General features: G+C 47.6%; 3 protein-coding genes across 3 annotated transcripts in view; 2 read left to right on the top strand and 1 right to left on the bottom strand.

The window, feature by feature from the left end:
• Nucleotides 1-25,941, bottom strand: part of MED12L (mediator complex subunit 12L) — a 119,219-nt gene that overhangs the window by 59,376 nt on the left and 33,902 nt on the right. The window lies entirely within an intron of this gene.
• Nucleotides 2,801-5,283, top strand: GPR87 (G protein-coupled receptor 87). The gene is made up of 2 exons (XM_068405780.1): nucleotides 2,801-2,834; nucleotides 4,247-5,283. Exons 1-2 carry the CDS (start codon nucleotides 2,801-2,803, stop codon nucleotides 5,281-5,283), a joined length of 1,071 nt encoding a protein of 356 aa, XP_068261881.1.
• On the top strand, nucleotides 15,876-23,246 carry P2RY14 (purinergic receptor P2Y14). The gene is made up of 3 exons (XM_068405783.1): nucleotides 15,876-15,957; nucleotides 19,929-20,019; nucleotides 21,507-23,246. The coding sequence occupies exon 3, from the start codon at nucleotides 21,525-21,527 to the stop codon at nucleotides 22,536-22,538; it is 1,014 nt and encodes a 337-aa protein (XP_068261884.1). The 5' UTR covers nucleotides 15,876-15,957; nucleotides 19,929-20,019; nucleotides 21,507-21,524; the 3' UTR covers nucleotides 22,539-23,246.

The raw sequence follows: 25,941 nt of genomic DNA, 5'->3' as shown, positions 1-25,941 counted from the left end.
AGTGTCAGCAGGATCATCTCTGTGTATCCCACAATTCTGTCACACCACCAGCTCCATGCAGCAGGGCCACTGTGCTCTGCACAAACCTGTTTGTTTAAGACTTTAAAGCTTCAAACTAGAGCAGCACAAGGGAAAGTCTTTAGCACATAATTAGGGCAGCCGTCAGTAGGTGTTGTCTCCAACCTCCACCCCGTGCACGCACCGAAGCCTCTGCCCAGCCCAGGGTGCCAGCAAGGCAGGACACAACACTGCTGATGGAGCTTAGCTGTCACAGCTTACATTTGTGAGGAGTTTGCTGCTTTCTTTTTCCAACCCATACTTTGTTGGGATATTTTACCTTGAAACCATCAGAGATATGCATTCAGAGGCTTGATCCTAATCGGTCTGCAGGAACAACGAGCAAGCCAGCATGGCTTCCAGGTGACCTGTATTTCCCTGGGCAACTAGAGTGTGGTGACATCTTCGCTGGCCTGGAAGATGCATGTGGCAGGGATCCTCCTTGGTCAGTACTCTGGGCAGGAATCAGTGAGCTAAAAGTAAGCAGCGCTGACCTGAAACACGTAAGAGATGGGCTGCTGCTGCCCCCGTCCCCACGCAGCACCTTCCCGTGCTGCCTCTGGAAGGGACCAGAGCCCAAGCACCGCGCAGCCGGGCTGCTCCAGCACGCACCAAACCCTGCAGTGTTTCCCAGGGCTGCAGCCCGGGACCGCAGGAGTCAGCAGCCACGCTGCCTCCCATCTCGGGCAACACAACCCGGCTTCACCGACTGCTCGGGACTGGGGATCTGGGAGAGCACTTGCCTGAAGGGCCCGAGAGCAGGGAGCTTTCCAGGGAGCGGGACCAGACTTAAAAGGGACTCTGAAAAGCAGGGAAATAAGCATCTTATTTGCCTAAGAAGACAGATACGCATCTTTTCATAAACTCATATTCTTTTGATCTCGGTGCCTCCTGGGCAAAAAAGGATAGCTGCAAATCACCAACAGCTAAAAAGTGATAGGCTACTGCTTCCCAGACCAAGAGAAAACAGAATATCCGAAATACCCCTGACAATCTCATTACAGACCCCAGTTATTATCAGGGCAAAGGATGCCAGACAAGAAGCCAACCCGACAAAAAGCTTAAAATATCAGAACTAAAATTTTTACTGCTGCTTTCAAATGTTCTGATTTCCTTTACTGCCATCTAGAGACAATCCAGCACAGTTCACAGCAGTGATAACCGCATAAACCAACTTCAGATCTGCAAAAGGGCTTCAGGAATCCTATCATCTATTCACTCCCACACGAGAGGCAGTCAGGTCCAGCGTAACTGCTGAGCTCTGGACTATTTTGCTAGTTTTCCTGTCAAAAATTGTAAACAGAAAGTGAAGCATGGAAAAATTAACGCATTTGCATACCACGAGTAAAGCAACAACCTGGAGTGTGGTCTTACGAATCGGTATTGTCAAATCCAGGGCCAGTTTGAGAAAAGAACATTCTTGGCCAGGCTGTTAGAGGCTCACTAGTCACAGTCTGGGTTTTTGCAAAGGTTTAGTCCAAATCTTTTGAAAGAAATCAAAATAAGGAAGACAAGGCTTAAAAAGTTGATATCCAACATATTTTTACAGAAATTAACCAACTTCAACTGAAGCTTGCTGGGACAAAAACAAACCCACAAGACAGTGCAGCTAAGGACAATAACAAAGCTGGCAACACACTGGCACCCACCCCATGAAGCCCCAAGGGCACAGTGTCAGAGCTGACCCCAGCACAGCCGTCTGCCACCTACCTGGTGCAGAAGTAAGGAGGAGCTGAGGAAGTGACAGCCCAGAAAATGTTCAATGAGGTGTTTCAGTGGTGACAAGGAACCCAACCACCATGAAACATGCTTTTCTTAAACCTCATCTGTAAAACCACAGACAATATTTGCCAATGGGATTCAAGGAAGATTAACTGGAGCAGATACAGAGAAGGGCTGGTATCTTCAGGTCTTACAGAAACATGTAAGAACTATGAGAAGGGTTTGCGCTTCCTTCATCACAGTAGAGTAGGAAATATACGCAGAGGGCTAACTATCAGAGATGGAGATGAGTTCTTTGAATGAAAGGCACTGGTACAAGAATATACAAGACAGCCATTCAGGCTGGAAATCAGAATAAAGTTGTTAAATATTATAGCAATATATAAATATTATAGCAATAATATCTCAGCAAGGGTCATTAGCCTTTGGAAGGGGCTGCCCAGGGAGGTGGTGGAGTCACCATCTCTGGAGGGGTTTAAGAAAAGCCTGGACATGGCACTTAGTGCCCTGGTCTAGTTGCCATGGTGGTGTCAGGGCAATGGTTGGACTCGATGAGCCCAGAGGGCTCTTCCAACCTGGTTGATTCTGTGATTCTGTGAATAAAGCTCCAGCACAGCTTTGTTGGTGAGGTGGAGAAAGGGAACTAGTTTTCACAGTGAAATTTATAGGCTTACGAAAACGAACGTGGCAGGATTGTCTGCACTGACGCAGCGGATGCCCAGCTGCAGGTGAAGACGTGGCAATGAAGACCTCGACAGCAGAGCCGCCGTGCAGCACCCAGAGCTCAGCCAGCAGCATGGCCCAGCCCTGCCATTGGGAATTCCGGAGGATGCTCGATTCCCAACGCTCCTCTCCGTGCTGGGGGGAGGAAGCTGGGTCTTCTGTTTTGCTTTGGTTTTAACTCCAGTTTGTTTTCCCCAGAAGGTAACGCTGGCACAGCCCATGCCGCATCCTGGACCCACGGCTGCCAGTGGGACTCCTGAAAAGCATTTCCAGCTGAAAACCTACAGCGACGCAAATGATGGGGTACAACTTGTCTGATGGAAAACTGCCAGGTAAAATATTGTTGGAAATTTAAGTGATTGAGAAGTGTTTATTGTATTACTGCCAGCTCCTACCAACATTTAAAAGAAGTCGGTCGTCCCACAAAAGGCTGTCTAAACACTGCCAAGTGCTGCCCCTGTGGGTGTCAGCCTGGGTTCGCCACACCAGCCAAGTTCAAAGTAAACATGAAATAAAATGTGCCGTAGTTTTCTGAGAGAATTTATAAGTCTGAAGTTTTTTCACAAACATTTACACATGAAATCTTAGAATCCCCAGAGACTGTGATTTTTAAACACATTTAAGTAAGCTAAGTTTTAAATTAGTGTTTTAATAAGCCCAAAGAGTCTCTCCATAGTCCTGCTTCTTGGTAAACAGACCGTCTCAGCTCACAAATTGCGTTCTGTCAAGACAGCCAAGAGCTGAGCCCCAGTAATTTGGAGGGACAGCTCGTTCCCAAGGTGCTGGACAAGCTGCAGCGCCCGCAGCCCCGCACACCCCCAGCGCCAGACACTGCAGACCTCGGCCCGCAGCCTGGGGAGCGCCCAGCTCCACTTGGACGGCGGGTGGACCAAGGGAACTCAAATCCTTCTCACTGGTTCTCTCTACAGGTCATTTCCAGGCTTCTGATCTTTTTTAAATACTGCAAAAGTGTTTACAGGCCCTGCGGCTGGAAAGCTGCCTGGTGGAAAAGGACCTGGGGGTGTTGGTTGATGGCCATCGAATATGAGCCAGCAGTGTGCCCAGGTGGCCAAGGCAGCCACCAGCATCCTGGCCTGTATCAGCACTAGTGTGGCCAGCAGGACTAGGGCAGGGATCGTCCCCCTGTGCTCGGCACTGCTGAGGCCGCACCTCGAATCCTGGGTGCAGGTTTGGGCCCCTCACGACAAGAAAGACCTTGAGGTGCTGGAGCGAGTCCAGAGAAGGGCAACGGGGCTGGGGAAGGGTCTGGAGCACAAGTGTGATGAGGAGCGGCTGAGGGACCTGGGGGGGTTTAGCCTGGAGAAAAGGAGGCTGAGGGGAGACCTTCTTGCTCTCTACAACTGCCTGAAAGGAGGGTGTAGCGAGGGGGGGTCGGTCTCTTCTCCCAGGGAAGAAGCGACAGGACGAGAGGAACCGGCCTCAAGTTGCACCAGGGGAGGTTTACATTGGAGATCAGGCCCACGGCCACGCCACGTTCACCCCCGAGCTGGGCTGCCCGCTCTCCTCGCCCACAGGGGCAGCCAGGGCAGCCAGGGAGCTGGTCGCTGCCACAGGAACCTCGGGAATACACACGCACTGTTCTGAACTCAGGTTTTCCAGGCTGGTCAATCCAAGCAGCCTCCGGATCTGCCCAGAGATCTTCTAGAGGACAGTTCTAAAACGGCCTCATTTGTAAAACACTAGAAACGTACTTTAAACTTGTTGTTTTCCCTCGTTCCCACAGATGATCGCCTGAGCCACGACAACAGCACCTCGCCCAACTCCACAGCAGGCTCACTCGGGAACTCCACACACAACGAATTCACCACCATCGTCCTGCCCGTGCTTTACCTCATCATTTTCCTGGCAAGCCTCCTGCTGAACGGCCTAGCAGTGTGGATTTTTTTCCACATCAGAAACAAAACGAGTTTTATATTTTACCTCAAAAACATTGTGGTTGCAGACCTCCTCATGACACTGACGTTCCCATTCAAGATAATCCAGGACTCGCAGCTGGGACCGTGGCACTTCAACTCCTTCCTGTGCCGCTACACCACGGTTCTGTTCTACGCAAACATGTACACGACGATCGTGTTCCTCGGGCTCATCAGCATCGACCGCTACCTGAAAGTAGTGAAGCCTTTTGGAGACTCCAGGATGTACAGCATCACCTTCACCAAGATCCTGTCTGCCTGCGTGTGGGTTGTCATGGCGTTCCTGGCCTTACCCAACCTCATCCTCACCAACGGCTACCCGACACGGAAGAACGTAGACGACTGCGTAAAGCTGAAGTCCCCCCTGGGAGTCAAGTGGCACACGGCCGTGGTTTACATCAACACCGGCACCTTCGTGGTGGTGCTGATAGTGCTGATAGGGTGTTACATTGCCATATCCAGGTACATTTATAAATCCAGCAAACAATTCATCAGCTCGTCGAGCAGGAAGCGGAAGCACAACCAAAGCATACGGGTTGTCGTGGCTGTATTCTTCACCTGCTTCCTGCCATACCACTTGTGCAGGATGCCCTTCACTTTCAGCCATCTAGATAAAATCTTAGATGACTCTGCACATAAAATCTTGTATTACTGTAAGGAAATGACGCTGTTCCTGTCCGCATGTAATGTCTGTTTGGATCCAATAATTTACTTTTTCATGTGTAGATCGTTCTCACGAAGGCTGTTCAGGAAATCCAACATGAGAACCAGGAGTGAGAGCATCAGGTCCCTGCAGAGCGTTAGAAGGTCAGAAGTGCGCATATACCACGAATACACCGACGTCTGAAGTCACCCTTTTGTAATTTGTGAGAATGTTTGTACATCATGTAAATAAAATGTATCTTTGAGTACCTGACCACGGCAGTTCATTAAGGAACGTGCAGACACGTACAGCTTTTCCATTGCAGCTTACTAACACCCCTCTCAAAACACAAAAGCTCAAACCCCCCCAGAGATCAGGTTCACTTCAGAGGGGTCTGGGGGCTGTTGTGTTGCTTGGGTCTTTTAAAGGCCAACAAGGATGGGTTTGTATTTAATCCTGTGTAAATGGAACAACGTTTACATGAATCTTTTGTCCTGTACTTCATCGGGGAATAAATCACATTTGTTTAGAGAAAAAGCTGCTTGTACAAAAAATAAACAGCCAACTTAAATATGTAGATTGTAAGGAGCTGACACGTGTTCTGAGCAATTAATTTTTTATACACATCTTATGCAATGTAGTGCAATTGAACAAGCAGAAGATGGCAATAGTCCATCAGCAAGCACCTTATTCATATAAGGACTCTCTTTTTGTTATAGAAAAAAAATGGTTTGACAAGAAAAACCTGAAAATGCAGTATTCAAATAACAAGATAAACACTGCATGAGAACACGTTTAATGAAGTTTTCGACTGAAACAAGGGGTTTTTTCTTTTTTTTCTTTTTTAAACACTTAGTTTAGTTTTACATTCTGTTTTATGCATAATGAAAAAGTTGAAGTGTAAGTATTATAATATTTGGATTATATATTTGGTTTAATGCAAGTATTATAGAACTACTTACGTTGTTCATGGGAGATCATTTCTGGAAAGGAAGACAGGATATTTTGGATATTTATCCTACTTTAAATAAAAATATTTTAAATGGCTAAAACACCACAGAATAAACCCTGTTTTCCAGGCAGCTCTGTAGAAAACTACAGTTCCCACACAACCTCAAAGCCTGGTTCTAGGATCAAATGTGCCATTTTGCCCTCTTAGGGGCCTACGCACATACAGAACCATCCTTGGGACTGGGGTGCATAGTTCAAATGCTCGTAAGCACCAAATTAAACGGAACAGCGCACTGTGAAATGGTAATATTTAGGGCTGGAAGATCAGTTATGTACACACAGGCATTAATAACCAAGGACTCTCTTATTAGGCCATATACGGTTAAGGAAAACCCAGACCAAGTGCTTCTGGTCTCCCTTTTACGATGCAAGTAACAGTAAATCACAGGAGGGTTTACAGCTTGTTAAATCATGCTCCATAATGACTGTGTTAAATTCATACAGACACCCCCCACTCCCCCACCTCTGCTGTGCAGCTACTCCCCTTTAACGCCTTCGCAACACCCACTTGGCTACAGGAACAAGCAGGTACACGCCACTGGTCTTTCCCACTAAGGGAGATTCCTACACAAGATCTTCCAGTAACAAGACCATTTATTTATGAGGCTGCAGCTTCTTCGCACCCCACCTTGTGCCCTCCCCTCCACGCACACCACCCCGCCGCGAGGCGAAGGCAGGCGGCTCGTGCTACTGCACCTTCCTTGATGGGCTCCATGGGCTCAGCACGCAAGATGAACATCATATTTGTACTTTCTTAGAGCTTTCTCCAGTATTCATCTTGTGAACTGAATTTTTCTGTGTACTACGAAGCCTGTCTTGATTTACCCAGAAACACAGCTCGTCTTGCACGAAGGCACACAGTCCCGTTACAACAGGTTTTACGTCTGCTGGGAGAGAGATGCTAGACCCTGCAGTCAAACTGCGAACGACTGCCTCCCCTACCACGTGGACCTACAGCCAAGCCCACCACGAGCAGACAGGCTATCTGCAGGACAGCTGTGCTACAGGGGAAGGTGGCTCTCCCCACCTTGGTTGCCTGCTACTGCTCAGAAACCATCACCACTCGCACTGGTGGAACCAACGCTCATGATCTGCTAGGCTCAAGGCTGCTCAACCACAGCAGCTTCCACCAGGCTCCTTGATGCCGGGTTTCACCCAGGTTCTTCCACTCTCAGCAGTGCTCCAGCTCCTCCTCACTGTAAACAGGTGGCTGAGTGTGCCCCACACGCTCCGCTGAGCTAAGTCCTATCAGGAGCAGATCACAGAACAAGCACACACCTCCTCAGATTAAACCCAGACATCCTGACTACTAGACAGTATTTTGAATATGGAGTACAGCAGAGTATTTCTATATATAATGTATGTACACACAGACACGCTCTATAGGTGTATATAGAGGGGGGACTGAAGAGATAACGCGTGATCCCCCCGGGAGCGAGCGGTGGGGCACCCGTAGGGAACCCCACCCTGGGAAGGGAGGGCGCAGCCGCGCTCTCCCAGCACACAGGGCAGCCAGGACGAGCCTCCGCTCTGACGCCCAGCGACTTGGCTGCATGCAACACTTCACTGTAAAATCACCCCCCAAATAAGTTTACTTTATCTTGACAGGAAGAATTTGCGATAATCCTTTTTCACTGGTTTATACAGGCACTTACACACACAACAGTTCTTTGAAGATGCTGTTTGTGAAATATTTTCCCAGGGCTAAAAATGAATTATAGAAGAATACCCTAGCCCCCAAATACCAGGTAACTATATTTAATTCGTCTGGATTCGACATGGAATTTTGGTCCTTAAAAGTTTTTCTTGACAGAAAAAGGTACAAGAAAGTTTGTAGGAAAAGCCTCAGGCCCTGATCTATCGCTGTCATTTCAGAGAACCACATCAGGACAGAAGCAGATGGAAGGTTTGGTTGTGCAGTCCGAGACTCACATTTTTTTACAGGCCACTATAGGTGAAAGATGGTTTTTCAGGTGGAGGCACGACAGCAGATCAGACACACAGTTTGGGAACATTTGTGGTTTTTTTTTCACTGAGGAAGCTTTGCATTACATTGTAGGTGAGCAGTCCAGCCAGAACTCCCCGTGCCATGGGGTGACTGGGGCTATTTGAACCCGTCCTCAGAGACAGCTCCGGGCTGCTAGCTGTGCAAGATTTTTATCACTACATATATTATGCCCTTTATTTTCGAGGTTTCTTTAGCAACAACCTTCACTGCGGCTCTCCACCAGTGCAGCTTCCTAGGCATCTTAAAAAAGGAAACTAAAACCCCAAAAGTTCTAAAAATGCATCTTCATACTGACGCACACCAGAGCCTCGTGAATTAAGCAACTGTAATTGCGTAACCAGCGCAGCCGTGAGCGGGCTTATTCCGTGTGCGTCAGCCCCATTCCTCAGCTCTCCCCACTGCACCCGGTGCCACCTTGTAAGGCAAAATGTTTGCCCCGAGAGTGACAGCGGTGCCATCTGGATGTGGCCAAAGACCTAATGACTCAACAACGATACACAGACATCTACCCATCAGCAACAAAGCGAGGCAGAAAGTATCTGCCAGCAGCTTTGACAGGGTAAAAACCAAAACCCCGAAGCCCTGCCATCGCTTTGTAATTAGCGTGCCTTCTAGTAGGATTATTCTATTAAAATATTTATCTTGTTCATCCTGCTTCTATCATTTCCCAGAGCTTGGCCACAGACACAACACAATCTATGCGTTTTCACGTTTAGTAGGGCTGGCAGCACTGACTGCTTCATTAGAAGGTTTTGATAATAAGGCACAGACCTGTAAGATGAGTAGTCAGAGATATTGCTGATATATGGCAATGGTTTGGTGGCATAAGATCCCCCATCTAGAAAAACCCAAGTCTGAACCTGCCAGCCCCACTGCTGTTAGCAAAGGCTTCAGAGCTGCCACCCCAACGTGCGCTTCTGTCCTCAGGCTCTGGAAGAACCAAATCACCACCACCAGCCCTGGCAGGCACCAGGTATGCTCTGACACACCGGCAGTTTTCTCCTGTCTCTGAACCTGTTCTCCGGTTCTGAGGCAGAAGCCCATCAGCAGGACCACAGAAAAGGTTCCCTTCCATAGGCACCAAGCTCAGACAAAATGTTAAAATTATTTTCTCAGTAGAACCATGGCTAGACCAGCAGAAGGGAATTTTGGGTTGGGGGGGAAGAAAAAGACTTGTACTGCTAAAGGTAGAACACATTATCAGTTTGTTCTTCAGCCACCAGAAGCACAGGACACACAGCAGGGGTCTGGGGCACTCAGGCTCTCTGCTCACTTCCCAACCCTTTGGAAGCAGCAGCCGTATCTTCAGACCCTTACACACTAAATTGGGCTGGCATTTTGGAAGGACATCCATGTTTGCGTAACAAGGCAACCCTTCAGCTTGCCCTGCTGCCTAGAGCCATTCCAACGGGGTGAAACTACAGCGAGCCGAGACGTCCTATTCGCTCTTTAAGCTCTTAATCCTCTGCCCCGGACAACTGCTTACTCCCCTCTGAAGCATGCAAAAAATCATCTGTGCTACATGTGATCCATCACAGAACGGCAGCTCACGCTTGCAAACATGGCCATTCCTCCTTCTTTTGGGGCTTCACGTGCTCACGGAGAGCTGCACACTGCAATCTTTTACTGGAGGCAGCGTTGTCACTGATGTACTTAGCTCTAGTTTAACAACTCTGAACAAGTTTTAACCCAGAATGACATTTCAACCCAAAAAGTACATCCATGCCATTAGCCAATCCTACAATGACATCATTTTGAAATATAATGTATTAAAAAGTCATCCCCAAATCTGCTCACCCTTGGATTCTGTTACGTTTCAGCTTATTACCATTTTTAAAATAACTTCATACCGATGGCTATGAAGCTTGAGCTTTCTGCTGCCTCATGAGACCTGCACAACTTTTCAGAGAAACCACGTAGCACCCACACATTTTAGAACTTCAGCTCGTGTTTGAGATGACTTTGCCTGCTCACAGCTGACTTCCTTTTCCAGTATATACCAGCTACTTGTGATCTTCAGAGAGGAAGACCAGTGACACTTCGCTTCTGGTCCCCTGGCAAGCGGTGTTCTGCTTCTATCCCTCAAAACCCCTGCGGCGGGCAGAGCTCGCTGCAGCCTCCCTGCGCAGGAGCCGCGCCGAGGACCGCCGGACCCCCGCCGCAGAGAGGCAGCTGCTCCCAGCACACCAGGTACGTGCCTCCCTCGGACCAGCCGGACAGAAAAGAGCATCCTCTGAACTCGGGCTCAGATCTGCTTTAAACTAACATCCTCCCCCCAGCTGAAGGCTTGCTGTTTCCACTGTCACTCATTTTTAAGGTATACCCGTTAGCGCTGCCTTGCTCACAGGGGCTTGAGTGTTTCATTTTGTGTTCTCCCCTTCCTGTTGAAGAAGGTATCAAGCTTTGCAAAAAATACATATGTAAACAAGATCCTGGATATACCAGGGCGATAACACATCCCATTTCTGTGCCCAGCCTGGAGCTCTGGATGTCCATAAACCAGCGAGGGCTTTACAGCGAGAGCGTCACCGGAGCGGGCACCGCTCCATCCTCCTGCCTTTGGGTTGTTTTCTTCCAAGCCGTGACTCCTGACCGCCCTAAAAAACGATTCCTGAGTTAATTAGTGTATTAGTTTGAGTTAGTTCAGCAATTTTATGTTTCTATCAGAATATGATCAAGTTTCAGATAATCAAGAGACTAGATTTTGGACAAAAAGAGCATGTAAGCATATTAAACACGTCTGTTTTCCCACTACATCTAGATAAAACTGCTCACACACGTGGCCTTTCGACAAACTCCGCTGCCAACAGGCTGCTAGAACCACACACTGGGAACACTCTGCTCAAACTAAGTAACACACTTGATAATAAGTGTTTTGTTTAGTTTGTATTGTTTCAAGTACAGTGACACTCATCACAAGCCCCAAAAAATAAACAAAATGAAAAAAATAGTACAAGATCTAAGAGGGAAGTGAGAGGGAGAAAGGAGATGTCCCTGACCAGGCGGAACACAGGGCGGCTATTTAAAGCCACTGGAACAGCCTTGAACACAGAACATGAAAAGGTGCATTTCAAGGGCTGTTTTTAAGCTTTTCCTCCTTTACCTCAGAACATTAAACACACGTACAGAATCGTGTTCTTCACTCACTATTAAAGGGAAACAGAGTTATCTTTATTTCCTTCTGGGCAGTAAATCAGTGAGTTACAGCACTGAACTGCAGGGCTGAGCAGCAGGGCCACACCATCCACCTGAAGATCGCACCCAACTTATTTTAAAGTAATACTTTGGGTTCAACCCCCCAGAAATATTTTGCAAAGCACAGAAAACAACCCTGGACTTTGCATGAACTAAAGGGCAACGTTTGACTTCAGTCTAAAGAAATTTTGCCTCTATAAAGAACTGAAGACTCACTCCATCAGAGGCAGGCTGCACTAACAACTCTTCCGTACTCTCATTCTCGGGATGCAATTACATCATGTAAGCAGAGCCAAACAAGAACTGTTCTAAAAACATCTCATTAAGTTTCAGTGGGTATTGCTCTGAAAAGCCATGGGACTAGGAACGGCGACTAGGGCTCACGGTGAAGCCTGCCCGTGCAGGGAGCAGGCGTGTGATGGTCCCTGGAGGTCAGGCTCTGGCCTTCACTCCATCACTACAAAGCTTACATGGCTATTCCAAGTTACTCAGTACAAACTATTTACACAATATCCTACAGTAGTCATGAGCATGGTGCTAGTGTTGTTTTCTTCAGAGAAACGAAGTCAGCACACAACCACAGTTTGTTAAACAGTCACTCACCCAACGCCGACCCCCCAAGCGCCGACTCCAGAGCTCCGTTACGCAGGGCTGGAAAACACGGGCAGCGATGGGCGATGCGTGTTGGTTGATGTACCTTCGTGCTCAGCTGAGAAGGACCAGCCAGCCCTGCCATATGCCCCTCGCCCCAGACAGCTTCTGTCAGCGTTACCAGGGCTGACAAGAACGAGATGCTTCACCTTCTGCTTCAAAGCATACTCTATTTTTTTCTTGGGTGGGGGGCACAGCAGCATGGGGGACAGATGGAAAGGATATCCAAACAACTAAGTAATAGATCTACTTTACAACATCAAAGCCCCACTTCCAGGCTGCACGAGAGCAACCCATGATCTGAGACGCCAGGAAAGGAACCGAGTGTTACAAAGCCCTGAGAACCCCCTTCAAGCAAGCTGGAATTTTTCAAGTCTGGCTCTGGTTAGTAAAGAAAATTCAAGTGTAAACCTAAGAGGCAAATCCCCTGATGGCACAAGATATCTCACGCACAACAGCTCTGAGTGCCAACAGATAATGTCATGGGCTTCCCAACTGAGACGCTGCAGAGCACAGAGTCGGGGCCTGTGGATTTTATGACTCTAAAAAAGGAAATCTGCAGGCAAAGCACGGAGGAAGTTTACTGTTCTTATTTATAACAAAAGGACAACAGAATCCCATGACTGAAAGTTTCCACAGCTGTTTCCACCGAAAAGGGAGGACAATACACAACTACGTACAGAACCAAAGGTGTGCGTTTCCTAACGGCCCCCTGGTTGTTACCTGGAGGAGTGCTCAGCCACCATGGCATCCCAGAGAGCACAGAGCTGCGCTCTCATACTCACATGAAGACGTAAGTGTGATGCATTTATCCCTCTAACCAAAGCAGCGAGACTGCGCAGAAAACCAGTCCCGGGAGAGGACCGTGAGGAGGAAAAGGGCAGATGCTGCTGTGCAGAACCAGGGAGCTCACTGCGGTGTGCCGGGACGGTCAGGTCCGAGCCCTGCCTTCCCCCAGGCAGGAGGACGGCAAGGCCAGATCACTTGCCTGTGCTCACATCCACCTTAGCCAGCTGGGAGAAGTCTGCTTTATAGATCTAAAAACAAACGACTCAGTCATTCAGGGATGGAGGCCTATGACTGGACTGGAAATCAGCTAACCAGCCCAAGAAGGAATATCATGCTTCAGAAAGTGCTGCGTGCTGTAGGGAGGAGCCAGACCAGCTCAAGCTGTCCGTACCCAGGAGCAGGGCACAGCTCTGTGCATCTTCATCTCCTGGCCTGGTCCCAGCACACCTGCAGTAAGCCTGAGACGCTCTAACAGTGGTAAGGCAGATGCTGCAGAAGAGACTTCTCTTCCCACACACATACACGTAACATTGAGCCCTGGACGTGCTGAAGTGGAAGGGCCATCTCCAGAAAACCAAGCAATTCTTCCGGCAGCAGTCCCGCTTCCACACCACATCACCACCCTCGGGCCCAGCGCGGTGCGCAGCCACCTCTGCTGCCGATGGAAAGCACGTAGGTGGGCTTGGGCCCCTTTGGGGAAACTGGAGAATAAAAATGTGGGGGTAGAAATGACCTACTAAATAGCAGTGCTTCCTCCTGGCTTTGCCTCCAGAACCAAAGGCCCTGCAGTACAACCGCAGCCGCAGGACTGCTGCAGCGTACCACCTCGGACCCCCCGCTGCAGGCAGACTCATTCTCCCGTGAAAATCCTGATGTCTGCTTACACCTGCCCTGTAACCTCCTCCTCAGCTTCTTCCCAAGTAGAAGCAGAGGGTAGCAGCCCTGCTCCTGCCCCTGCAGTCCACAGGAGCCTGGGGCAAGCAGCCTGTGCGCCGGGGCCTTTGGGAACCGCTCGGTGGGAACAGGGGAGAAGAAAGCAGAAAGCAGCTGCCCATGCTGCATCAGTCGTTAAAGGTGAAAGACACCCGCCCCGGACTGCACTGCCAGCTCGCTTTGAGGCGCTCAGCCTTCCAACAAGAACCTTAAGCTTTGTGCGTGGCATTTTACTCCACCAGAGCCCAGTCCTGCGGTGACAGGTTTGCCACGTTAGCCCATAGCAGACTGTTCCTGTCGCACCAAGGTGGGCAGCCCGATCCAAATCGCTGGCTGCAGGCTCAAGTCCTGATCTTCTGATGAACGGGCAAAAAAGGTTATTCAGCTCTTTGCTAAATAGTCAATCGCTTGAAACAATGGGAACAACTATTTTTAAGCTATTTTGTCACTGCTCAAATCTGCCCTTTTGCCAGGTCTTTGAACGATGGCCCCCTCCAACAGAAAGTCTGGGGTGCTGCACGTGAAGTGAGAACTGCCCTTGGGAGGGAGAGATTTCACTGAGGTTGGTGGACAATTTTGCTTTGCCAAAAAGCTCCTCTTATCCTTTATTTTATGTTTCTCTTTCAAACTCACTTGCCTTGGCAGACTGCTCTATTCTTCCTCTCCTGCAAGGATTTCATCTGGACACGAATGGAACATTGCTTATTTTAATTTTAGGCTTAGATGAGGAAGCTATTGGAAAAAGTTTGTTGTGGGTCACACTCTGAAAGTTGACCTTGGTCCCAAAAGGGATATCGAGGCTTCTGCTGCTGTTTCTGGGGAGAGGAAGAACAAAAAAAAAACCCAAAGAAATTTTTTTTTAGAATGAATTACCAACTCTGAGAGGGGTGGAGGCTTTTAAAGTGCTTGTGATCGTCCAAAGCCTTATGTGACCTACTCCTCTTGTTCTTGCTTCTAAAAATTACAATAGGGTGGATGGAAAGAGGTACATTAATTTATCCACGCCTTCAGGCCCCTTCTTGTACGGGGATAAACACTCACAGAAGGGAAGCCCACGAGGAAACCACGTGCTCAAGTCACGTGCTGAACGCTTAACACTCATGTACACAACTCACAGATTTCACTTTTTTTAAACAAACATATAAACCTCAATTCCTCTCCCCAAACCTCAGATCTCTCTCAGAATATACTACATTCCCAGATTCATAGCAGAGATATTAGCTTTTCCATTACCATCCGTTTCCACTAATTTTGTGCTTGGTTTCAAAGCCCCCAGTAAAGCCATGGGAAGAACTGGAAGCAGGGGAAGGCAGACAGGTGATTAAGGTTAAAAAAAAAAAAAGAAAAAGAAAAAAAAAAGCAGCAAAAGAAAAAAAGCCATACACCAAATATTCATGAGTTATCCCAAGAATGCATCTCAGCCTTTGAGCAAGCCCTGAGCAGCCCCGACTGACCCTGTGTGCTCCAGAGCACTCCCACTAACCACAGCGGGAGCCGCCACAGCAGTGAGCTGTACAGCAAAGGTCGCAGCCTGGCCTGGGAACAGTTCAAGAGAAGAAAACCCCAGCCCTTAACTTCAGGTCACTCACTGCTTTGCCAGCTGCGCAAATGTGTCCTTCTTGAAGCCAGTCCAACGCCGATCTCCATGGAAGTACGTGTGAGCACACGAAAATAGCTCTGCCCGCCTGCAGCGCTCGGAGCTCGCCCGCACTCGGCCAGGCACGGCTCGCCCGCTCCCCGGCTCCTGCCCGGGCAGGCACAGCACGTCCGAACCCGGCACCACCGCGGCAGCCGATGGAGGTGACACAGCAGAGCGCTGGCCTGGAGAAGTGACGCCTGCCAGCGGCGCGGTGGCGATGGGCACGGCGGAGCGGGCAGCAGTAAGTACAGACCCTGCCGCAGCTCCCACGGCTTTAGGGGGTTTTACACTGTAAGGCAGCTGCAAGGAGCTTATTCTGTAAATCTGTCTCACAGCTGAAGGACCACACGTGCCATTTTACACTTCTGTCCAGGTGAAAGCCTCTGCCTTTTCGTTACCTGTCTCTGTACCTCACCAACGCTCTCCGTCTCTCTCCATTTTTAAATAACTACCACTGCAATTTTTTTTAAACGGACAAATAAGGTAAAAAGGAAGCCATCCACACGCTGTGCAAACCACAGACAAGCTGCTTAGAGCACAAACGAGCAGCGTAACTGCGGGTAAACACAGAGAGCCCAGGCAGCCAGACTGCCCCGGCCACCAGTCTGAGCCCCGGCACCTCCAGGCACGCACCGAAGGCTCTGATCCGCAGGTAAGGATCGCTCGGGGTCTGCTGCTTAGCAAAGATACTTTCCTTAAGCAACTACTTCTGTTTCAATTTATGACTGAGGAAACAGCTGTATAAAACGCATAGTTTAAAACATCAGAAAAGAGAATTAAAGATCAAGTATTTAAATAATTATTACTATTAAAATAGAATGTCAAAAGGAACAATTTCTTTATTTGAGCCACATTTTACTTCTTTTAAATATCCAGTTTCAGCACAATAAAACTACTAACCATTAAAATGTTTTATCGACATACTCGTACCAGAATAATTCCAAATTTCATAGAACAGTTGCTTCTAAAAGCTGGTCTGTTTAATCCTCTTAATACCAAATCATAAACTGACCATTCCTAATACCCTGGTCCTAACTTCTCCTCTTACACCCACCACTCCCTAATTCAGATACTATAACTGATGGGAGATGGTGGATCCTGGTGGGAGGTTTTTGAGGCTTAACTAAAAAAAACCAGAATATTTGGGTTAGATCTGAAAATGATCCTACACGCAAACAGCTCAAAGCATCGTCTGGTTTCAGTGTGAATATCAGGGTTTACACAGACACTTCATAGGCTCTCATCTTTTAGTGCTAAGAGGTTGTGGGTTTAGAATAATTTAGACCCTTGTCTAAAAATCAGAAATAAAAATAGAATGAAAAATTTAACTTAGCAGGAAAATTAGGCTGTTAAACTTCAGCTCTCAAAAGTAGCATCGGGACTCCTGGACAGTAAGAAGAAATGAAACAATTACTGGTGGGTTCTGCAAGACAGAAATAAAGTCCTACCCTTGAGGTGTCCTCCTGCTGCAGCCCAGCGCCGTACCCTGCCCTTCCCAGAGCCTGCTGCTTTACCGAGGAACAAACAACCTTATCTACAGCTGCTCCGCAGACCTGTTGGCTCTCCTCGCTTTGTCCTTCAGAACCCCAGAAACTCATCGCCCAGCGCTGGGGTGCCTGACAGCTGGGAACAGTTTTTTCCTTTTTTAAAGGGTGAGCAGATGGGGAGGAGAGGAAGGAAGGAGGGGGGCAAGCAGAACAAAAGCTCAGGACTTAGAAAGAGATGTTTGTACCCAACTGGAAATGAGAATTCATTCACAACCGTAAAAAAGTCAAGACTTTCTGCTGCAATCCTGTGTACTTCTGATGGGGCACCTCAGCCCAGCCACTGGCAGGAGATGTCTGCAACGCACCGAGCTTACGGGCTTGGGAATTGTTCTTGCAAATATAAGGAATGAGGAACACAGATACAATCATAATTCATCAGGATTTACAAATATTGGCTGTGTTCTACAAAGAAGTTCAAAACTTCACAGGCCTCCTCCCCCCAAGAATTGTACAACCAGCCAAAAGAACACAGGCAGCCAGGGGCAAATCCAGCCCCAAGAGAGAGATCGCAGCATCACAGAATTGTTCTGGTTGTCACAAGAGATGTCACGGCTTTATTCCATGTTTTTTGTTAAAATAACATCTTAAAGGTTAGATGATACAGCCAACTTCTTCCAAACTGAGCAAGTCAACTGCTCCCTTCAGTTAAGAGATGAGGAAGAAAAGACAGCCCAGGCTGGGACCCGCTGCCAGCCCACGAGGTGACGAGGGGTCCCTGCCCACCCGGTCACCGAGGGCTGCGGCCCCTGTGCAGGCACCAGTGCTGCTCTGCAGGCACAGCGGCAGAAGGGGTGACTGTGCAGGGCTTGGGGACGTGATGCACGAGGGAGGACAAGGACGGGACGCGAGGCAGACAGCTCACAGCCCGGCAGCACCATCACGCCTGGCACGCGATCTCACGAAAGCCCTGAAGGACAGCGTGCTGAGCCAGAGGAGGTGCGAGCCCGGCTTGGTGTTTGATTCACCCCACGTTCGGGAAGGCTGGAGTTTGTAAATAAGGTATCACAGCAGGAAAAAATACCTGCCTCCATCACCGACTGCTGCCTCCTCGGCAGAACATCCTGAATTTTGCCTTTCTGGATCAGAAGTGAGAAGCACTGCCAAGATGTAAGGAGCTGTTCACACTCGTGTCCTTCTCCCTGCCAACCGCAGCTGCAGACAGGACATACCCCCATCCCCACCACGGCTCGCCCGGGAGCCAGGGCTGCCCGCGGGGACCTGCCCGGGACACGGGGCCCCTCTCAGCCACACTCACGCAGGACGCTGCTCGCACCCGCGCCCCGAGGAGCAGCCTGTGGCTCCCGCAGCCTCTGCCTTCCCACAGGCGTGAGCCATCTCAAAAGGCAGAGCTGGAAGGCATGGCAGCGAGGAACTGAAACCCTCTCGAGTCACTGCCACGCTTACCGGGCCCCCTTCTCTGAGCCACGCTGGAGGAAGCGCGCGCCGAGCACCGCCGCGTACGATGCTATCTCACCGTTACTCATCACCCCTTCCTGCGGCAGGGATGGTATTTTATCTTCTCTGTCATCCTCGTTTGACACTTCATCCCATTTTCCTCCACGACGCTCTAGGCATCGATGACAAGAACAACTCCCACCCTACACGCCATCTCACCGGGCTGAAACAGCACACGGCGTACTTTGCATACTTTTATTCTCTGAAGTATTAAATCCCGACACTGCCTTATGACAGATGTTATAATAAGAACAGAAAAATAACAAAATCTTAGTCTCTTGGCAAACTTGCAAGAACTCAAACGTACCAACGTATCTCCACAGTCACTGCAAAAAACTTTTGCTGCTTTCCGACAGGGTCACACCAGCGTGGCCGGGACCACGAGTTCAGACCACCACCGACATTCCAACCACGTCAGAAAGAACAACTTAAAGAAAGATTCTTCTCAGCACAGCTCAGCACGACTCGCAGTTGCTGTGGTTCATGTGTTGCACTTCCTCTTTCTCCGTATTTCTCCTAACACCAGAGATAACATCTGGCTGATCTCCTTCCCTGATAAACCCCATTTCACAGTTCAAAGAAGATTTCTGGGGACAGTGGCCACTGTCACCATTCCTGACCCGTTCATCACATTGCGTATTTATTTATCAAGCAGCTGCACTGATGTCCATAAATAGCTAAAATGCCCACTAGTACTACAGAACCTTCATCATACTCAGGGCGGAAAAAAGAAACTTGTAAATATTATTCTTATGTTCAGTAAAGCAGCCATGAACTTTGACATTTGAGAGCCAAGTTACAGAAGCCAAGAAAAAGTGCCTTAATGGTACTGGAAAGGTCACAAACGATAGCATTAAGAGTTTGATGCCGAAGGGACTAAGCATTTTTCGTAGTTTATGCAACTTTCCTTTGGGGTATTTTGCCAAAACAACATGATTTGCAAACTGAGAAAGTTCAAAACCGTTATAATATTTTACCAAAACAATCTTGTTAATTTGGTGACTCGAGCTTGCTGGTTTTGCACAACTAGTTGATACTATTTACCTAGAATAAATACACTTTATGCTGGACCAAGCATTTGAACATATAACGCTGCTCAAGTACAAAAGGCTATTCTCACACATGAATCACAGTTTTCTGGCTGCTAATACACACCTCAACACACACCAGCAACTAGCAGCAGTTACACAGCACCAAAAAAACAGGGATGTTATAAGAATTGGGGAAAAGGAAAAAAAAATCCTTAAGCTTAGTCCTCACCTCAAGTAGCATTTGCACAACAAGGACCTAAATTGACCCACCAATTAACACCACACAAGGAGTATTCCCAGTTTCCAGATGAACCCCAATGTGGAACGAGGGCTGAACATCTACGCTCATTTCAAGCCACGTACCACTTGGTAAAGCCACTGCAAGTTCTCACGACAGAAGAGGACGTTCTCGTTATGTCCCTAACCAATTTTGAAGCCCTGCTGGAAGACCTGAAGCCTCACCTGCAGTGCTGTTCGTCAGGCAGCCTGAACAGGCACTGCGCTGTTGGAACCCCGCAGCACCGCACCATTACACTGCCCTGGGTTATGATACACAAATCTAACACTGTATTTTCCTGTCTCTCACACAGGTCTCCCAGCAAGAGAAGAGCCCCCGCACCTGAGAATGGAGGGCGCTCCAGACCCGTAACAAAAAGCACCACAGCAGTCAAATCAAGAAAGGTAAGGACAAGCCATTGATACTGAAATATTTACAGACTCCAGCTTGGAGTTTGGCAGTGGGAAGAGAACACTTCTTAAATACAGCGTGTTACCACCTTAAATAAAAATGCCAATCGTTGTTGGTGCTTTGCAGTTGTCTGAGTGGATGGTTGAAGGACACAGAGGGAAAAGTGGAGATCCTTCTAGTTCTAGCAGTTATCATCCCAAATCCTACCCATTATCACCTCCTAACCCTAACACACCTATTCACATGCTAGTTATATTACAACACCCTCTCTCCACACCATCTTTTTCCTTTAAAAATCCAACCAAACAAATGCCTTGGTGACTAGAGCTTAAACACGAAGACAGGATGGCAGGTCTTCCTGTGGGAGAACGACCAGGAAGAGATTAACTGCAGGCTTTGGGTGCGAACACAGCCAACACCTGCTCCATTGCTCCACTTATCCATGCAAGTTCCAGAACAGCACCTAAGCTGGTCAGCCTTTACAGTGTCTGCAAAAGAGATACAGAGAACAATTTTACCTATTTAAAAGAAAATTTCCATTTCTAGTTATTGCAAGGTTGCATTCAGGTTCCAATCTGCTACACAGAGGCATCAGCTACCAACTCTGAATTGTGGTAATAAGGAAATTCTTTATTTTCTAAAAGCCAGGGTGGGATTTTTTTTCCCAGCTCCATGGCATGTGTTTTCCAGTTGCCTAGGTTTTCATATGCCAAATACAGCAGCATTGTATCTGTATCTGTTCTGCCCTCCCTACAGAGGATAATCCACCCCCATAAACATTCTGTCAAAGAAAAGCAGACAGCAGATGTGGTTTCTTCTTGGAGGTCCTCTACAATTTAAATCCGAATGACTGGAGAGGACAGCTCTAGCTTCTACGTTACGCTAACACACAGACACACCCCTGCACGTTGTGCTACTAAAAGTTTAAAGCAAACTCTGCTAGCTGCACGTAAGGCTTGCTTTCAAGTGAACGTCAGAAAACACTGGCACCCACCAGGTATTTCCATGCCTAACAGAAGAGTGGTTTTTTCTATGCCTGTATACACACCAGAACACTTGTACAAGGAATATTCACATCCCTCACATGCCTTCTGGTAAACCAGTGCTAAAAATACATACTGGTTTGTAGGGTTCATGAGATGGATTTCAAGTCACAAAACCCCTCTGGCTCAGTCCCCCTCGTAGTCCACAGAACACAGTGCTTATACCCGCAGAAAAGGGGCAGCGAGGGCTTGACAACAATGGATTGGAGTCAAATGGATTCACTGTTCAAAACAGCAGAGTGCCCTTGAACGTGAGCAAAAAGTGAGGTGGCACCACTTGGAAAATACTTACTACACACCCCTGCTGGCAATGGTAACGTGGTGACCTCCGAGAAGTACGCAGAGTTTAGTCTGAAGTAAGAGTAGAAATGTTATGCTAATTAATGGAAAGCACAGCACCACTTTAACCTACTGAGATAATCTTTCTCTGTTTCTAGGAACAAAGATACTGTAAGATGTTCAACTCCAGCACAGACTCCTCGGGAAACAACTGCAGCCACAGCACGGTGATAACCAAGACAGTCATTCCCCTGGTCTACTGCTTGATTTTCATCGTAGGGCTCCTGCTGAACGGCGTGGCAGCGTGGATCTTTCTGTACGTCTCCAGCCAGAAGAGTTTCATTGTCTATCTCAAAAACATCGTTGTTGCCGATCTCCTCATGAGCTTGACATTTCCCTTCAAAATCCTCGCCGACTCAGAAATCGCACCCCCGCAGCTCAACACGTTTGTGTGCAGATACTCGGCTGTTGTTTTTTACACAAACATGTACATCGGGATCACATTTTTTGGCCTCATCGGTTTTGACAGATACTACAAAATTGTAAAGCCTTTGTTCACCTCCTTTGTTCACACGGTCAACTACAGTAAGGTGGTCTCTATAATCATATGGTTATTGTTAATGCTGATATCATTTCCAAATATGATTTTAACTAATGAAATCACTAAAGAAAATTATTCCAGAAAATGTATAGGTCTTAAAAGTGAGCTTGGCAGACAGTGGCACAAGGCGTCCAGTTACATTTGCACAGGGATATTCTGGGTTGTTTTTCTTCTGCTAATCATTTTTTACACCTCTATATCAAAAAAAATATATCACTCTTATAAAAAATTCAGAAGGAACTCGGATGTGGCCAAGAGAAAAACCAGCCGCAATATATTCAGTATCATGTTTGTGTTTGTCATTTGCTTCGTACCCTACCACCTCTGCAGGATACCCTACACCCTGAGTCAAACCAGCTCACAGTTCGACTGCCAGGCAAAGAAAACGCTCTTCTACGCAAAAGAGTTCACCCTCGTACTGTCTGCTGCAAACGTGTGCCTTGACCCCATTATTTATTTTTTCCTCTGCCTTCCCTTTAAGGAAAAGCTGTATCAGAAACTGCACCTCAAGCTGAACACCTCAAGTGAGGTTGAAATTTCCAAATCCAGGAGATCAAATACACTCCGGGAAAGTATAAACATAGCGTAGGTTCAGGTCTGTAAAATAACACGTTTCAAAAAGTTATTCAAGCATCCAAGTCTCAAAGAAACCGGACAGATGAGAACGAGGAATGACACAGGAGGGAGGCTTCAGCACAAAACACCAAGCGGTGTTTCTCTGTATACAAACATTATTGCATGTTGCCAATACATTTACTACCTGCTACTTCAGCTGAGGCTCTGATGGCATTACGGTGTGAGACGACCTGTCTGGATCCCAAGAAAAGAGAGGAACAACTGGCACAAACCACTCTGGAGCCCCGGGCCACGGCTCTCCGAAGGGATTATCCAACAGACCCAACATCCGAGGGATTTGCTGCTGGCACGACACACACGATGGCCAAGGAACCAGCCTGCGGGGCCTGGGGCCGACCGAGGGCTCCGCCTGGGCTGGGGCAGAGCCCCGGCGAGCACCGAGGAGGTTCAGCACAGGTCTCTGACCCGGCCTCCCCCAGCCCCAAGGAGAGGGCTGAGACCCTGAGGGGACGCGCTCTCGTGTGTTGACCAGCTCACAAAGCAAAGCGCTAAGGCAAGATGCAGCTTAAGGAAGGACTCTATCGCAACAAGGGGGGACAAAAAATAACTAAAAAATGCAGATCAAATCCTCAAAGATCTGCACAGAGCCTGAAAAATAGTCAGTAATTTTATTTTTTTATATATTTTTTATATATATACATATATAGGATTTCTTAAGGGAAACATTCTATAAAATTAAGAATTAAACATGATTATTTGTCCCCCTTAGGCACCAAAAGTCAGTAGTTCTATAAAACGTGATGCTCAGTATAAGCGAGTGGATCCTTCCATAAACTAAAGCACGGTTACACTGTACCATATTCCTCAGGACTTTTCTGAAATCATAAGGCATACACCAAAAACGTTCGTTCCAACTGACTGAGACTTTAGTTACTCCCTTTCTGTTGCTGCTGCAGGAGGTAAGAACGCTCAAGGAGCCGTTTGAAAACACACGTACAGCTGTCTAGCAGCTCTGGGGTATATTTAAATCCAGAAAGAGTGATTTGCTGGGGTTCCCTGTGCTTTTGGCATGATGATAAAACATTTCTCTCTGTACAAAGGTAACAGCTGAAAGCCACCAACCTTCTATATATAAATATAATCTCTTTTTTAACTGTGTTCTTCAGTGCAGCCTTTTTTTTGATTGATTTTATCATTGTCCAGGGCAAACACACCAGCACATAAAGTACCCACGAAAGCTTTCAGGCAGCAGCTCTGGAAGCTGAATGCTTTCATTTTACTTAACAAAGCAGATATAGGAAGAGAAATAACATGTGCTTCACCTTTCTACCACTGTGCTTCATTTTAGTCCTAACAGATAATTTCTCAGGGTGAAAGACTTAAATATACGGTCTTTGAACCTTCTCCAGGGCTGTGGGTAACTTCTCTTGGTCGTTTTGGTTATGTTCTTTAGAGAAAATACATAAAAGTTTATTTATATGGTTCCTTCAGAGCTCCCTGACTCTTGTCAAACTGAGACTTTTCAGGCTCTTCCCTCCAAGCAAGGGAAACAGCCTGTTGGGGAAGGGAATCTGTTGCTTTGTGGGAGATTTTTTGTTATTTATGGCAAAAACATTTAGTTCCTTACATGGCATGGCTTGGTATTTGCCTACGTAAATCTAAATAATTGTGGCTGTGAAAGCACAGGGGCACACAGAGATGACAACACTTCCACAATATATATTCGTATAACTTCTTAATTACCTTGCAAGCTTTGAAAAAATTATTTATATTGTAAAATTGTTTCCTCACCCCACCAAATTACTGATATTAGAACAACAAAAGTCGACATACAGGCAGCCCAGGGGAAAGGGTGCTGACCAACACCTTTGAGAAAGTGACATCAGATTTCTAGCTTTTGGTTCGCCTTGAAAGCCTTCCTCCAACAGCTTTGCTAGTCAGAACCCAGAACCTCACTCAACATTACACAGGACAAATGACAACACTGAAGTTACTGTGCAATGGGTTATTTATACTAATATTGTGGTGTATGCACCGAAATCTATGAATCGGTTTTTTCTTCACCAGAAACAGCTGTTTCTGCTCAGAATTCATAACCACCCTGTGCCAAGACCACTCCTATTTTTCATTTACAACGCAGACATTACAATAGGATAAAAAATTTTAATCCATCAATGAAAGTCATGAAAAGCAGTAAGGGAAAATACTAAACTTGCTAGTTTGTGCATGTCTGTACAAAACCCTTGGCTGCATGATGAAAGCATGGCAGACACAACTCAAAGATTGCTCCTCAAAGACACCTCCGTACCCAAACGGTGGCTGTGACAGCCGTGCACAGAGAGAGGGAAACTCTCCCAGGACTCCTTTGTACCAGCTGCTCCTCACTGTGCCTCTGACACCGATTTTGAACGTTTCTCTCGCAACTGAAGATAAGCTGAAAGAAAGCCAACTGTTTGCAAGCGTGTTTGGGGTTTTTTCCTGTCTACCATCACGTAAGTGATACAAAACCCTGATAAAACCAGGGTTTCCCATCAGTTCTCTATCATAATTTCTACCTGTGCCCATCTCTCTGGCTTGTACCGGCACATGAACACACACTGAAGAAATCAAACCTCAAAGTTCCATCTCAGACTTTCGGTGCCTTTCACCACACATCCATCCAGAGCCAAGCCTGGGAGAGCCACATCCCTCCTGCAGGCAACGCACCCCAAACGTCCTCCCACGCAGCCGGCTCCTGAGATCTGCCCGTGGCAGAGAGCATCGCTGCCCGGACCACCGTGCCCGCCCCGTGGGCTGGACCCTCTCCCGCAGGCCTGATCATGGTGCATCTCTAACTTCAATCCAGAATGAGTCCCATGGGACCCTTGTCTGGGAGCCTGAAGTAAACAACCTCCAAGGCAACCTGCTGAAGGGGGAGGAGAAACAGAAGGTGGCATCTCCTGGGGGAACCGTCAGCCACCCCGAGCACCAGCGCAGCCCAAGATGCTGATTTAATCATTCTGGCTGAATTCCCACCACAGCAGCACCCCTTCCCTTCCTCGCACCATCCCCCACCCCAGGAGTCGGCCGAAGCAGGCATCCATCACGGAAAATTGCAAATCAAAAGTCAAAACCACCAAAAATAGGGTTTTATGACGAGAAGTGCTCAGCAACTTTACTTACAGCAAAATCTACTATCTGTATCTGCAATTTATGAACTAAAATGGCCTTTTAAGTGAGTCACAGACGGGGGAGAGGACAACACTGAACCACAATAAAAACAGAATTACGACTCAGTACACTCAGGTTCTCGTGTTTCTTCTCCTCCCAAAACACTTCTGTAGGAAGCGCAGACCACTTTTCAGGGAAGGTTTACCTAAACATCACCTTGTCTTTTAGGCCTGGGAAAGTTCTCTGAGCTGTAAACTGACCCTACA

This window comes from Nyctibius grandis, chromosome 8 (assembly GCF_013368605.1).
Source record: "Nyctibius grandis isolate bNycGra1 chromosome 8, bNycGra1.pri, whole genome shotgun sequence".
Classification (NCBI taxonomy): Eukaryota; Metazoa; Chordata; class Aves; order Nyctibiiformes; family Nyctibiidae; genus Nyctibius; species Nyctibius grandis.
Note: the sequence above shows the minus strand (reverse complement) of the source record. Positions and strands in the feature narration are given on the sequence as shown.

Coding starts and splice junctions, on each gene's coding strand:
- GPR87 (XM_068405780.1), top strand. CDS start 2,801: ATGGGGTACAACTTGTCTGATGGAAAACTGCCAG. Junction 2,835..4,246: donor GTCTGATGGAAAACTGCCAG/GTAAAATATTGT, acceptor TCGTTCCCACAG/ATGATCGCCTGAGCCACGAC.
- P2RY14 (XM_068405783.1), top strand. CDS start 21,525: ATGTTCAACTCCAGCACAGACTCCTCGGGAAACAACTGCAGCCACAGC.